This window comes from Chiroxiphia lanceolata (assembly GCF_009829145.1).
Source record: "Chiroxiphia lanceolata isolate bChiLan1 chromosome W unlocalized genomic scaffold, bChiLan1.pri scaffold_46_arrow_ctg1, whole genome shotgun sequence".
In the NCBI taxonomy this organism is placed as follows: domain Eukaryota; kingdom Metazoa; phylum Chordata; class Aves; order Passeriformes; family Pipridae; genus Chiroxiphia; species Chiroxiphia lanceolata.
The window spans coordinates 158,057-173,255 of NW_022476501.1; the positions used below are offsets into that span (position 1 = coordinate 158,057).

General features: G+C 55.5%; 2 protein-coding genes across 4 annotated transcripts in view; one reads left to right on the forward strand and one right to left on the reverse strand.

The window, feature by feature from the left end:
- LOC116781444 (C-type lectin domain family 2 member B-like) overlaps positions 1–4,575 on the reverse strand; it is a 125,484-nt gene extending 120,909 nt beyond the window's left edge. Inside the window, exons 1-6 of one of the 2 annotated variants that reach the window (XM_032677116.1) lie at positions 4,536–4,575; positions 2,045–2,202; positions 1,578–1,688; positions 1,149–1,330; positions 737–837; positions 292–485 (exon numbers count right to left, since the gene is read on the reverse strand). In XM_032677116.1, coding sequence (XP_032533007.1) covers positions 326–485; positions 737–837; positions 1,149–1,330; positions 1,578–1,688; positions 2,045–2,132 — 642 coding nt within the window. In that variant the 5' untranslated portion in view covers positions 2,133–2,202; positions 4,536–4,575 and the 3' untranslated portion in view covers positions 292–325. The remainder of the gene's footprint in view (positions 1–291; positions 486–736; positions 838–1,148; positions 1,331–1,577; positions 1,689–2,044; positions 2,203–4,535) is intronic. The other variant, XM_032677115.1, reaches the window with a different exon arrangement.
- The window catches only part of LOC116781450 (class II histocompatibility antigen, B-L beta chain-like), a 144,975-nt gene that overhangs the window by 72,081 nt on the left and 57,695 nt on the right, over positions 1–15,199 (forward strand). The gene's annotated exons all lie outside the window — the stretch shown is intronic.

Below are 15,199 nucleotides of genomic sequence, written 5' to 3' on the forward strand. Positions count from 1 at the left end.
GGCAACTCTGTGATGGTGATTCTGTGAGGGCAACTTCCCCCAGAGGGTGGTTGGCACTGCCCAGGCTCCCCAGGGCAGTGGGCACAGCCCCAAGGCTGCCAGAGCTCCAGGAGGGTTTGGATGATCCTCTGGGGCACAGGGGGTGACTCCTGGGGATGGGCCTGGGCAGGGCTGAGGGTTGGACTCCATGATCCTTGTGAGGTGTCTTCCAATACAAGATATTTTTGAGATATTCAGCAAAAATTTCCCGGCCAGACAACTGGGATGTTCCCCCAGCACTTCCACTTGCAGTGCTGGGGTGGAGCTCCCTCATCTGGCTGGAGACTTAGGCTGAGAGTCCCGGTTTGGGGTCTCTTAATTTCCCCTCCCACAGGACAAAGTTGTCGGGGCGGCTGCAGATCCAGTTCTTCTCCGTGTGGCACAGGGACGAGCTGATCCACCAGTCATCGAGGTACCCACAGGGCCCCCCACCTCGAACCTCAAACCTGCAAAGCCAAAAGGGCCAGAGAGAGAAAGGGAAAAGGAAAAGAAGAAAACTCCCCCCAAAAATTAAGAAGATCTGGGATTTCCCCTCTGGCAGAGAAGGGCTTTGGCTGGTTTTCCAATCCTCCATGGAAAGCCAGGAGCTGCCTGGACACGGGGCAGGAGAAGGTGCCCATCCCAGGATGGGGCATCCCAGACTCCAGGAAATCCCTGGGGCCCACCCCAGGGCTCCAGCACGGACACAGGGACCCACCTGCCGTTCAAGGCCGTGCCATTGATCCACTCCCAGCCGTTATCCCTCTTTCCCAGCCCGATCCAGTGGTTTGCTTCACCTTTATAGCGCAGAAGGAAGGCCTGCAAAGCAAAGAAACGTTGGCTTTGGCCAGTCTTGCCTTCCCCACCTCCTCTTTCCCTCCTGTGTCCACCCCCAGCCAGACCTGGGGCTTTTCCCAAGGGGTTGGCTCCCGGCTCCAGCACTGGCAGCACTTTGGGGCCAGCCTGGGGGGTTTGGGGCTGATTTATCCTCTGGGTTTCCCCGTGTTTCCCACCCCGGTGCTGCTGCAGAGGCTCAAGCCCAGTCCTCACCAGTTCATCCCAGTCCTCACCAGTTCAGCCCAGTCCTCACCAGTTCAGCCCAGTCCTCACCAGTTCAGCCCAGTCCTCACCAGTTCCTCCCTCGTGCTTATGGTGGCCAGTGAAGCTCCCAGGGCCTCACACCTTTCCCGGCCCGTGGTCCAGTTGCCCTCAGCCTCAGAAAAATAATAACATTTTCCTTGGAAACCAGGCCAGGTGTCTGGGCACACGTGGGAGAATTCTGGCTCAGAGAACCGGGGTCTGACACTGAGAACTGAAACACAGAAAGCTGAGTCAGACACGTGGGCAGCCCTGAAAAGCAGCAAAATGGGGTTGATTCCTTGGGTTTTTTTCCAGCAGCTGGAAGAGGGAAACTGGGGATGATTCTCTTGGGAAAAAGTGTGACTGAGGGAGGAGCAGGTGCCTGGAGCAAAGTGCAGGGAAAAAAGGGAGTCACCCACTTCGGGAGCCTCCCTGGATGCCGGGAAGGTCCTGGAATCCTCCCCCTGGGTGGGACTCACCAGTCACTGCTCCAGCCAGGCTCAAGCTGAGGATCCCCAGGAGCACACACAGAGCGAGGAGAACACGCACCTTGGGGGATGTTCTCCGGTCTGACTCGGTTCTGTAGGACCCTGGGGCAGGAAAGAGCAGGGTGAGGATGGCCTGGCTCCTCTCCCCTCTGCTTTGCCCTCCTGTGCTGGACCCTCAGTCCATCCCCAGCCCCACCCAGGCCCATCCAGGGACCCCTCTGGGGGCTCAGGAGGGCAGGAGAGCTGAGGGGGGTCCTTCAGAACCACCGACGTGTGTTTGAGGGCCTGGAGACGGATCTTCAGCCTCCAGAGGTGAATTCCACAGCCTGGAATTCAGTGCCTGGGCTGCTCCACACCCACCCAAAGGCTCCATCCCCATCCCACTGGTTCCCCCCCAGAGCAAGATGCTCTTCCCACCCCCTGCCCTCCCCTGGAGCGTTTGGTTTTCCCAGCATTACCCCATTTGGACTGTTCCTCTGCATCACTGCAGATGTTCAGGGCTTCCTCTTGGCCTGAACAATTTGGCTTTTGGGTTTCTTTCCCCATCCTTGCAGAGAAGCCTCAGGGCCTGGGGCTGACGTTCCCTGGGCTCTGTGGGGTGGATGCACTCGGCAGCCTGGGGTGGAAGGAGAGGAGAGGCTGAGGGGACCTGCAGGGAGCTGAGACCTCCTGGGCCACAGCCCAGCCAGCCACAACAGCCCCTGTGGGGCACTGACACACAAGGTGAATCAGCCTCTGGCAGGGGTGGTGGGTCACAAAGGACAGAGGGACAGGAAAAGAGAGAGGAGCAGCAAAGATCAAAGAGGAAAAAAAACCCAAACAAATTTAGCAGAAAGGAAAGAAAAAGACAAGTTTAAAAGCACTTTAACTATTAAATAAATAAGTCACTGAGAGCTCACAGCTCAAAGGCAGCTGAAGTGTTTGCAGGGGACAGGAGCCTGTTCAGGGCTGGGGGCGGTGAAAGGCACTGAGGGCTCAGAGCAGACTTTGTGCTTTGGGGTCCTTTTGCAAAAACACAGAGGATTGAAAATAGCCTGTAACAGTTCACAGCATCTCTTCTGCTCGGGTTTTCTGTGTTGAGCTCGTTTTGCTCACAGGAATCCCTGCTCTGGTTCCCCCCCCTCCCCGTGCCCACTGTTGCAGGAGCACGACCTGGTTCCCCGGACCCCAAACCAACAGGGGCAGCAGCTTTTGGTCCTTTTGGGTCTTGTGTAAGTTATTACCAGCACCAAATGTACCAACAGAAGCTCATCAGGAATTGTGGGTAAACAGATGTGAAAAAAACACAAAGCAATTCCCTCAGAGGGGATTTGCAGGAGGAAAGCTCAAGGAGTGCTCAGATAACAGCGTTTCCAGAGCAGTGGGAGGGTTAAATTGGTAGGTAAAAAAAACAAAACCAGGATGACTCAGGAAACCTAGGAGACCTGCTCGCAGTTTGTAAATTTGTACAGGATAATGGGCATGTGCTTGACAGGAGATGGGGTGCCCTGGGCATTTCTGTGTGCAGAAAGGAACGAGAGAATGGGAGCTTCGCCTGTGCGGACAGTGCCATCGTGGGAGATGAGAGGGGAGCCCCAGAACACACAGAAGAGAAGGACAACTCTAAACCCGGGTAGATGGAGCTCATCAGCCCTGTAAGGCCATCCGTCTAAGAGAAGGTCACTCTAAACAAACCTACGTCCTGAGGACCTCACTGCCACCGTCCAAGCTCGCTCGGCCCCGGCAGATGAACCTTAGGATTAAAGGGTGGGCTCAGCTCAGCGCACACTGTGTCTCACCTAAAAAATCCACTGCGCAGGCTCGAAGGCCTTACCCGCATTCACAAAGCCCTGTATCACCAGCGTGCTTGTAACAAATGTGGGTAGAGACCTTTCCCAGATCTTCGTTCGCGAAGACTGGCCAGACTTTGAGACAGACCTTGTGCAAGCTCTGAGCTGAGTCTGATCCCAAAACCGGGGCAGATCACAGTACAGTACAAGTGAAGGGTTTCCGATTTCAAAAACTAAAGTTTCAAGTGCCTGGACCTGCTTGACATGGCAGAAGTCCCAGGGCACAAGTTCCACCCCCTCATTTCAAGCCAAAATTTCAGTCCTACTTTCATTTCTGCCTCACAATGTTGACTGTAAAAATTCAACAAATTTCCTTAAAAGACCCCCGAAGGTTCACCTTGTAAGACCCCACCTGGGGCAGCTCGAGCTCCTGCTCGGGTTTAATCCCTCCCAAACCCAATTCTGAGCCAGAAACCAGTGGGCTGATGAAGGTTTTAATATTTGCAAAACTGAAGTATCTATTTGAAGCTAAAAGAGAGCCAGTGCAGTTACTGATTCACCCAGTCCCACTGTCATTTTTGCTCCTTTATGATGACTGTACAAATTCAACAAATTCCCTTAAAAAGACCCCCAAAGGTTCACATTGTGAGACCCCCCCTGGTGCAGCTCAAGCTCCTGCCCAGGTTCAATCCCTCCCAAGCCCATCGTGGTTTCCTCCAGCTCCCCCCAAAATCACTGTTCATTCCACTCAACTGAAACAAATTAAAGTCCTTTCTACCATATCATTATTTGCCTCTTTGCACCACGATTTGCTCAAATCTCTTTCTGAGAAGCAACCCTGTCAGCAACAAGGGGCTGAAAAAACCCCAACAGAACCACTGCAGAAGCTCTTACAAGGCAGCAAAAATGATAAACCAGCCCAACCCCACAGCAAACACTCAAACCAACCCCACGGCAGAAAAAGCCTCACCAAACCCAGCTGTAAAACTGTGAATTTTGGGGTTTATTCCCCCCTTCCCTTCAACGTGCCACATTTAATTAATCAGGTGGTCATTGCAGCCCCCCCAGAGACAAGACCCTGATGTGGGGGCTCAGCCCTGTCCCAGCCGTGGCTCCCTGTGGGCAGGGAGCACCCACCACCCCGAGTTTGGCAGCCCAGGGGCTGCTCTGGAGTACTCACCCTGGCAGGGCAGCTCTCAGAGACTGGCAGATCTCCTGGTGCTGAGTCTGTTGAGCCACAGACAGGGGAGGAGAGCCAACACAGAGGCGAGACTTTTTTTTTTATAGCTTTTGGACTGTTTTGCTCTTCTCCAGCAGATTTCAGCATTTCATCCAAGGCATTTTTTTTCAACCCTTCCTTGCTTAAAAATATTTAAGGGTTCTCAGCCAAGGGAGATGTCATGGGCTGGCACCCTGATTGATGCCAGATGCTGCTCTGTCACCTCTCTCCTCATCTGGGCAGGGGACGGAATTATCCCAAACTTTCACCCCGTGAAAGCTGCACAGTTTGGAGCCAGAAGAAATGAGAATCTGTTGGAGATGTACGACCACCGTTGGGAAATCTGAGAAACCCAGGGGGAGGTTTTTGGCTGAAGAGGTCCCACGTGGCTGGGATGGGGGCGTGCACTTTAAATGATACCCTAAGAGGTGGACCAAAATACACCCAACCCAAAATATTGTCCTAACTATATTTATGACCTTGTTATACAGCCTTTCATTATCAGGGGGAAGTGTTTAATTGAAGAAAGGTTCTAAAGTCGTGCTGAGGGATCAGGGAGAGGTCACCAACCAGTAGTTCTTGTGGGCACAAGAAAGGAATGGATTAATGACTAAAACCAGTTTTTTCTAAATCCATCCTGGTGTTCTTTTAAGAGGAAATAAGAAAACACACGAACTTCAAACTGCAAATGCACGGGAAACTGCAGGCAGGGAACTGGAGTTTGTTTTTTTTCACAGTTTTTTGTTGTTATTGTTGTTGTTGTTTTGTTGGGGTGGGGTTTTTTGGAAAAAAAAAAAAAAACACCTGCAGACAAACTCCCTGTTGTGACATGGGGGTGCCATTGCCAGGACGCTGCTGGCCCAGGGCAGCTGCAGAACGGGCTCAGCCTCCCAAGGGGAAGAACCAGCACCCGAGAGGGTGCTCAGGATTGTGCCCAGCGGCTCCTGCCCCCGCAGTTCGGAGCCCAGGGGCACCCAGCGCTGGTACTGAGCCCATTTGTGTGTCCCTGTTTGTTAATGTGGCTCGGCTTCTGGCAGGGAAAGCACAAGGGGAGTGGCTGCACCCCGAGGCGAACCCGGTCGGGACGAAGCTCTCGTCACCTCCCCGCGTCTCCTGAGTGACAGAAAGGTTGGACTTGAACGGGATCTTAAAGGGAGGGGGTTCGTAGGGACCCCCAGCGCCCCTCGCTGCCCACGAGGGGAAACGTCCCGAGGGAGCGGGAGCTGCGGGAGCTGCGGGAGCTGCGGGGGAGCTGCGGGAGCTGCGGGAGCTGCGGGAGCTGCGGGAGCTGCGGGAGCTGCGGGAGCTGCGGGCGGGGAAAGACCCGAGGGAACGTCCGCGGGTGCCGGGGGGGTCCCCGCCCGGCTCGTGGCCGTTCCCTGCCCCGAGGCACAGGAGGGAAGTCAGGCCGACCGAGCCATAACTGGGAAGGTCATTCCAGCAGTGGGAGGTCGCGACCACCGACTCGTTGACCACCCCAGAGTCCAGCGGAGAACTGCAGCTGCGACCGATCAGCACGAGAAGGAGAGAGACACCCGGCAAATGGGGGGTTGGGTGCTAATTAATAAGAGAATAAGGTCACGAGATAAAAACTTCACGAAAAGCTTCTTCAGACCGTGGAAACTGTTTCCCGGCATTTCTTGGCTCCGCGGGGGCGTTAAAATCGCTGCACCGAGGGGTCCGAAAGAGCCGCAGCGAGCGTGGGAACAGAAGAAAAGGCAAGAAATAGAGTAAAATAGAATAAAAGGCTGCACCGAGGGGTCCCCCCCGCCCCGTGTCACTGAACGGGCGCTCTCGGGGGTGGCCAGAAGGGCTGCGCCGAGCGGGGTGGGAGCTGCGAATAAAATATACAGAGAATGGAATTAAACGCGATAGCAGAGCCGCGGCGGTGCTGGAGGAGCTGCCCGGAGGGACAGACAGACCCTGCCTTGGCTCGTGGGACCCACCCCCTGTCGCTGAGAGATGCGACGAGGGGCGGGCGAGGGGCGGTGGCGGCGAAAGGGCCGCCCCGGGGCGGGGAGATGGGGGGCGTGAACGGAAAAAAAAGAGAGAGAAGGCAATAAAAGACCCGCACGGGGAGTGGCCGCTGCCCCGCGACCGAAACAGCGGCACCGAGGGACACTGCGAGGGGGGACGAGCGGCCCCGGGGAGCGTCCCCTGCCCCGCGTCCCTAAAAGAGCTGCCCCGTGGGACGGGCGGGTCCGCTCCGCCCTCGGGCACCGGGAGGGAGGCGGGAATCGGGGGGTTGTTCGCAACCGGCTCCCCTGCAAAGTGAATGTTACAAGTTATTTTTAGTTTTTATTCTTTTCGCAGTTCGATTTCTCCTCCACCCCCCGTCCTCGCCTCGCCCATCCCAGGGCGACTTTCCCCGGCCGCGGTTCTGCCCGTGCCCGGGAGCCGCCGGTGGGTGCCGAACGCGCGGGAATCGGGATTTTTTTCCCGCATTAACGGTGGGGTTTGGGTGCGGTGGAGGCTCAGATCCGGGCGGACTCCGTCTGGCAGATCCACTGCAGCCCCGTGTCGCAGGCGCGGGGGTCGATCCTGTCCCCCTTGAGCGCCCCGCAGGCTCCGCGACCCTCCCCGGGGTCCTGCGGGAACCTGCGGGTGCGGGAGGGGGCCCGTGTCACCCCCGGGGGGCCCTCGGAGGACAGGGGTGTGCCCACCCCGGCCCCCCAGCGCTGCCCCCCGGCCCTCACCGGCTCCAGTCCGGGCGGGAGCCGTTCACCCACGTCCAGCCCATCCCGGGCGCGGGCACCGAGAGCCCGATCCAGAAGTGGCGCGTGGATTTCCTCAGGGTCTCATTGAGGGAATCCCGGCCCGGGGAAAGGGGTAGTGGTGGCGCTGCCGGGTCGTCGATGGTCACCCCAAAATAGGCTCCGTCTTCACCCCGGGACCGAGCCAGACCCTTTTCCCCCCACACACGTTCTGCCACGGGCACCGCGGGGAATTTGGGAATGAGAGCTCTGATCCCAGGCTTCTGGGGAGCCCTTCGCCCTCCCCTGGGGTGCCTCCAGCCCCTCTGTCCCCTCGGTCCCTTCACCAGCTCGTCCTTGTCCCACGGCATCGCCATCGCGGCCCCGCGGTCCCCGCAGTCCTCCCGGCTCCCGTGCCACGAGTTCATCCTTTCCGAGACCCAGTAGCACTTGGTCCTGCCCAGCATCCAGCCCACGGGCACCCAAGAGGGACTCAAGAGTCGCCCACGGGACTCAAGAGGGGGGGACGGAGCAGAGCCACCTCCCCGTGGCCTCGAGTCCAGCCGGGACCCCCCAAACCCTGTGCTGATTTGGGGGGGTCGTGTATCCCCCCAGCCCCGCTTTTCTTTGCACCCCACCCAGCTGTTCCCAGTGTTCCCAGTAAAGCTTCTTAGTGCTCTGCAGTCCTGGTTGTTGGGGGGCAGTGGGGGGGCTCCAAAAATCCTGGGAACAGGGGGGGTTTGGGCACTGCCAGACATTAAAAATCCTGGAGAAAGGTGGTTTGGGCACATCCAGAGCACAAAATATCGGAAAGGGGAGATTGGACAGTCTTAGACTCTAAAATTCCTAGGAACAGGGGTGTTTGGGCACTCCCAGAACTACAAAATCATAGAGAAAGGTGGTTTGGGCATATCCAGAGCCGCAAAATCCTGGGAAAAGGGCAGTTTGGTATTCCCAGACCATGAAAATTCAGGGAGAAGGTTTTTGGGGCACTCCCTGACCCCAAAATGTCAGAAAAGAGGGACATGGACACTCCTAGACTCCAGAAATCCTGGGAACAGTGGGGTTTGAGTACTCTCAGACAGTAAAAATCCTGGGAACAGGGGGGTTTGGACATTCTCAGAACTACAAAATCCTGGAGAAAGGTGCTTTAGGCACATCCAGACCCTAAAAATCCTGGGAATGAGGGGTCTGGGCACTCCCAGACCCAAAAAATCATAGGAAAAGGGGGGCTGTTATGTGGCCGGCGCAGGGCAGGAGGTGGTTTGCCCTGGGGGGACTGAAAGGAGAGTGGGGGACATGCAGAGGCCGCCCGGCTCCCCCCAGCCAAGTCCTGCCGGGCCCCACCCTGAGCGGCTGCTGGCCCAGGGCCGGGCAGATGCCGGGGCTGCAGCGCTGGGGCGCAGAGGGAGCCTGCCGGGCCCGGGCCCTGCCCGTGTCCCTCCGTGCTCGGCACCGCCGGCTCCTTGGCGTGCCGCTGGGGCTCCAGCCCCGCCAGCCGCCGCAGCCCCGGCAGCTCCTGCCCCGCCGGCGCTGGCCGCGGGCTGCGCTGCTGCTGGCCGGGCTGCCCGGCTGCCAGGGACCCCCAGAGGGGGCCCTGCCCCGCTGTGGCCCTTGGCCCTGTGCCCCCGGGGCCGGGCTGCCGTGGCTCCCGGGGCTCCTGCAGCTGCGGGGGCTGCGGGGCCAGCACGGCCCGGCCCCGCCCAGGGACCAGGCCCGGCCCGGCTGCCCTGAGGCTGCCGCTGCTGCAGCTGAGGGCGGCGGCAGGAGGAGGCCTGGGCTGGAGGCGGCTGCCTCGCCACAGTGCTGGGGAGCCCGGCGCCGGCCCAGCAGCGGCCTCTCCTCCTGCCCCGGCCCTCAGCTGCACTGGGCACCCGGGGGGCTCCTGAAACACCCCAGGCCAGGGCGGGGCCCTGTCATGGTTTGAGATAGCCCAAAAATCCAATTCTCTACCTCCATTCCCCCTCCCACATCTCAACCCAATGTGAGATGGGTTTTTCCAGACAAAACACAACCAGACTCAGGATGGGGGAAAGGGAATATATTACAATGACTGTACAAATAAATACTACAATACATTATATACAACCTTAGCTATCTCTACTATGACATATAGTATTTACAATGGATCAGATCTCTTCTCCCCTCCAAATAAAAGTCCAGGAGGGAAAGAAAGACAGATCCCTTCCAGTCTCTCAGGGCAGCAGCTTCTTCTAAGGCAGCAGGCTCTCTCATGCATGCAGCTGTTGCTGGATCTCTGCCAGCACACACGAGGGGGAATCCAAGCCCCTCGCGGCCCCATCGTCAACCAACCGAGGGGTCTTTCGTGGCCTTTGTAACCCCAGACAAAGGTCGTTTCACCACGTCATATCACGAAGCACAGGGGGTCTTCATGACGGTCTGGTATCTCCAGGAGATTCAAGCTCCTTGCAGGGCCTCTGTGCCCTGTCTCAGGCTGCGAGCTTCTTTGTAGCTTGCAGCAAGGGAGGGCCCTCAAGGCCAACCTCCCACACACCGTCCTGGCTGAGCTCTCAGGACGACCGAGCTTCTTAGCTCCTTTACCCATTTAGGACTTCTAATCAGTAAGAGTCCACCCCCTCCATTTTTGGAGGGATCTCCAAGGAAGTTTAGGGGAGTTTTGCAGTCCTTACCCCCAAGCTTTCTCTCTGTAGAAACTTAGTTCTGTTCTCTGCTGCCAGTTCTCTACCTCGGCTTGAGCAGCTCTGAGTCTTCCTTGGCTGCATGCTGTTTCTGCTGCTTCTCTGGTTCAGGTCTTATCAGTTGGCTTTTAGCCACAACCTCTGGACGCTGCCGCCGCTTCTGCTCTGTCTCTGCTCACTCACGATGGAAAACATCCCCCAGCTCACAGTTACAGACACATAGTCCAGCTTAACACTGTTCCAAGTCTCTGTAGCCCCCAGCTGGGGCTGGGGGGGGGCAGAGGCCCCCCCCAGAGGGCTCCTGCCCTCTCCTCGTGGCTTTCACAACATGGCTACTTCTTCTAACCTAAAATTACAACTCTTCTCTTCCGTTTGGTTGTGGTATGTTTACATTTTTGCAGGAGCGCTCATTGGACAGAATTTCAAAACTTCCGGGGGTTTCCACCCCATGGGGTCTACCACTTTTCTTATCCTCTGGGGGAAAACAAAGTCCAAACCACTACAGGCACCAAAGGCACTCTTGAACCTCATGCCCACGGGCTCGGCCCAGAGCTCCAGCCTGTCCAGGTCCCTCTGCACAGCCTTCCTACCCTCCAGCACATCCACACTGCAAGCCAGCTTGGGGTCCTCTGCCACTTTGCTCAGGGAAGACTCAATGCCCTCCTGCACATCCCCACCAAAAATAGGCAACAGGACTGGGCCCGTTCCCCAACAAGTTCTAGTGCTTGACAAAGGAGCCCAGCCAGCAGTGGGGAGAAACTGCTGGCAGGAGATTGAATGGGGGCAATAGCCAATGGGGGATGGACAAGTTCTGGGCCATGGCCATTTGTTAGAAAAACAAAGGAAAAGTTGAAGGCCTGCCATATTTCAATGGTCAGAGACCTGGCAGAGAAATCTCTTTTGGAGACCTGGACACCAAGAAGGCAGAATTTCTAAACCACAAAGACCCTGAGAGAAACCAGAGACGAAGACAAAACTAACAGACAGTTCCTGAGGCTCTCCCTATCTAGGGAAAAGACAAGAAAAGGACAACAATTGTGGACTAAGTCTCATGCAAAGTGAGAAATCAAGAGCCAATGGAAGAGAGAAGAAGAATTCCTGCAGAGAACTGGTAAGCCAATGGACAGGAATTCTTTTGTCTGCTCAAATGTCAAAAGAGTTCCAAGTTTTGAGAACTGATGTCCAGGTGTTAGAGAGCAATTGTTGTGTCCCTTCAGTGCTGAATGAAGTAGGGTCACCTCTGGAAGCCAACCAACTGCTGCGAGATTTTATTGCCCGGCTTTGGCTGACAGTTTCTAAGGACCCAGATGAGACAAAGCAGCGCCGACAGGGCAGAGCAGAGGAATCGTTGGCCCTGCAGCGTGTAGCAAAGGAGTTTGGGGGAGATCTTCCAGTTCCCTGGTCTGGAGAGTTCAGCACGCCTTCTCTTCTGGGAAAAAGAACAGGCCATGAATTTTGGGTCCTTGATTTGAAGGCCTTTGGCCTGCACAGAAGGCACAGCAATGGGAAGGAGGCAGCGTGCGGCTGAGAGGTTTCTGTCCTGGTTTGTGGGCTTGGGTGAGATTGGGCCAGAATTACGGACGCCTGTAAACTCTGGGCTTTGGGAAAGGTTGGGGAGGGTTGGCAAAGGTGTTCAAAGGGTGGTTTTGCCTGAGGTGTTAAACATGGGAGCGGGTCTATCTTGCCAATTGCCAAGAGAAGAGATCCCAGAAAGCTCCCCTGCAGGTTGTGTTTTAAGGAACAGAAGAAGAGCCTGAGGGTAAGGGGTTTCTTTGCTGGAGGGCAGGGCTGTCCTTGGCTTGCAGGAGCCCTGCGCTGAAATTGCCAGTCTGACTGGCCAAAGCGAACAGAGCTGAAGATTCCTGCCAGACAAAAAGGGCCAGGACAGAAAGCTCTTGCTGCCCATGCAGTGCCCAGGGTGGCCCCCCAACTGCATGTGAAACCCGAAGGTTGCAGGCTTTCTTTGCTGGGGGAAAGGCCGGGACATCCCCAAGAGTCCCGTGGCAGACGGGTGGGGCTGCACTGTGGGGGTGTGAGGGGTTGGTTCTTTGGTTGCCAGGGGCTATTCCAGAATGGAGAGGACAGGCTGTGACATCCCAAAGGGGCCCATGGCACACGGGTGGGGCTGCATTCTGACCTTGTGGGGGGTTGGTTCTTTGGTTGCCAGGGGCTATTCCGGAATGGAGAGGACAGGTCGTGACATCACAATGGGGCCCATGGCACATGGGTTGGGCTGCACTGGGGGCTGTGAGACATTGGTGTTTTGGTTTCCAGCAGCCATTCTGGAATGGAGGGGACAGGCTGAGACATCCCAAGAGGGCCCATGGCACATGGGTGGGGCTTCACTTTGGGGTTGTAGGGCGTTGGTTCTTTGGTTGCCAGGGCCCATTGTGGAATGGAGAGGATAGGCTGTGACCCCACAAAGGAGCCCTTGGCACACGGATGGGCTTGAACTGTCACCTGGTGGGGGATTGGTTCTTTGGTTTCCGGAGGCTATTGCGGAATGGAGAGGATAGGCCAGAATGGAGAGGACAACAAAAGGGCCCAAAGCACATGGGTTGGTCTGCACTATGGTGTGGGCTGTTGGCTCTTTGGTTGCCAGGGCCCGTTCTGGAATGGAGAGGACAGGCTGTGACAAGAAGTGCCTGTCAGAAGGGACGCACAAGAATCTTCTGTGGGCATATTCTCTGCTCTGCCCTGCACATCTTTGTGCTTGGGTCAAAACTCAGCCTCTCTGCTTCCCTCTCCTAAGGGACTTGTTCTTAGACATCCCTTTCCCCTGCGCTCCTTTCCAAAGCCCTCCTGGCAATTCCCAAGCCTGGACCCGGCTCTCCTCCCCTCTCTTGCTCAGAGCCCTCAACTTCTCTTGCACAGAGCTGGGCCTGTCAATCCACCATCCCTTTGGTGGCTATGTGGGGGAGGGGTTTGGATCATACTGAAGCTGAAACCACGACACCATTGAAAGCTCAACAAAACCAATATTTATTACCAAGAGGTGGCCAACAAAACAAACAAACCCAAAGGAGAGGAAGGAGGAGAGAAACAAGCTCCCAGCACAACCTCCCCCAGTTCCCCAGCTGTTGCCCATAAAGTTCTCTCACTGACCCAGCAGGCCTGTAATTATCCAGAGCAGAAGCTGCATCCTTGGAGAGTCAGTAAGTGGCTTTCCCTGCGCCTGCGTACTGTGCTGGGGGGGGTCTTTTCCAAATGAGTCTGGGGGCGTCCTTCATCATTATAGTCTTCATTTTCTCCTTCAAGCGACCTTGGAGGATGATTAGCCAATCACAGAACACCAATTAAATATAGTTTATACCAAAACTCCCTTCAAGGACAAAGTTCCCATTTTATCAGTGCTTGTTTTCTCATAACTTTTCAGGGAAAGAACAAACCTGTTACAGGTGGCTGGGCCAAACACAGACCAAAAGTATCAGGGGAATTAACCCCTGATACATCCCACCACGTGGTCTGTGGTGGGACCATGACACTGGTGAATGACTCAAACAGCATAGTGATCAAGTGTCATCTCCAAAAATGTAAAACAACATAACAACTGAGTAACAGCAAAAGTACAGACAATAATATAATCATGTCCATCCCCAGTGAGGAGATCCAAGTGGGTTACAGTGGTCATTTACTTGGAGTCAACAGTACCTGAGATAATCTTTTCCCGGTTGGCAGACCTAGTTCCCAGGTTTGGACAGGTGAACAGGTGTGTCCAATCGTATGGGCCCGGACAACGCGATGAATCTCGGGAATTTCTGCAAAATATAAAGTCTAGTACAACAGAACTTCTCATTTCAGACTTTTATAATTTGGATTCATCTTTTATAGTAGGAAGTGGTTGACTGCCAGTCACAAATGTATGGGCCTGTTAGGAGCCATCACAGGCAATGTATATCTGGAGTTTGATGCAACACCAGACAACATCCTGGTCTCACCAACCCTCCCCCAGAAAGCTTGCACTCTCTGTACAGATTCCAGGCCTCATCGGGGGCAAACCATCCTGCCCCAGTTTCCCCCTGACTGCAGTCAATCCCCTCCACCTCATGCAGTGATAGCACAGGTTATCTCTTGCCTCCATGTTATAAAAGAATTTTTTATCCTTCTTCACATTAACAATAGCACTGAGTGTGAAACCATTTCTGTGCTTAAATAGGATGTTACCAGTTCATCACAAGAAAATTGCAGGCATGATGCGAGCCAGAGCCCATAGGGAGGTCCACAAACATTAGTCCTCTCTTACCCAAGAGCTCCTCGCCTGCAGGCAGGGGGGCTGCCAGTAACACCAGTGCCCATAAATGTCCCCCCAAAAAAGGGGTTAGGTGGGGTCCTGGGTGGACTCTGAGTGGGTTTTTGGGATGCAATGGAGGCTTTGTTGGGGTGCAGATGTCCCCCCAAAGCTCCCCCAGAAGAGGGTGACACAAGGGGGGGGGCACAGAGGGGTCCCCATTCCTGATCCATCCTGGAGCAACCACACTGGGGGCAACTGGGATCAGAGTGGGTGTCAGAGACTGGAACGGTTTATGATTTATGCATTCTAAGAGACCTCTGCAGGCTTTTGACTTTCTGATGGGCAACTGGGCCCATCCCCCTCCTCCAGTGCAGAAGATGTCAAGCCCCGAAAAGGCGGAAGAGCCGAGTTTCCCACGCCCTCCACATGAACTCCGCGCCAAAAAGGGGGACAGCACCCTATGAAAACAACTCCCCACCTTGGGGAGGTGCAAAGGATATGGATATTGACTGGTGACTTTGGGGGTTTGGGGATTTTTGCTTCTTTCTTCTCCCCCCACTGCCTGCGGATCAAGACATCGCTGGATCCAGTGGGCGGTGATTATACCACTCTCATCTTTTCTTTTTTTCTTGCTCTCCCTTACTCTTACCCTGTCTTTCTCTCCCCTGTGCATTTTTCTCCTCCCCTGAAAGGTTATGACAGCCCCCAAAATGCTGGCATACCTGTTGATACAAAATTGTTAAAATAAACCTTGTCAATATGTTTTCAGACACCGATTATTCAGTGTCGTTTCACTTTAATCCACCCCAAGGGAATTATTGATAAAACCTGAGTTACCCCCACCCTTTTTCCTGGGGCACGTTGTAACAGTCACTGCTGTTCCTGTGATGTCACCACTGTCCCTGTGACGTTACTGCTGTCTTTGTGATGTCACCAATGTCTCTGTGATGTCACCGCTGTCCCTGTGATGTCACTACTGTCTTTGTGATGTCACTGCTTTGTCTGTGATGCCACCACTGTCCCTATGAGGTCACTGCTTTC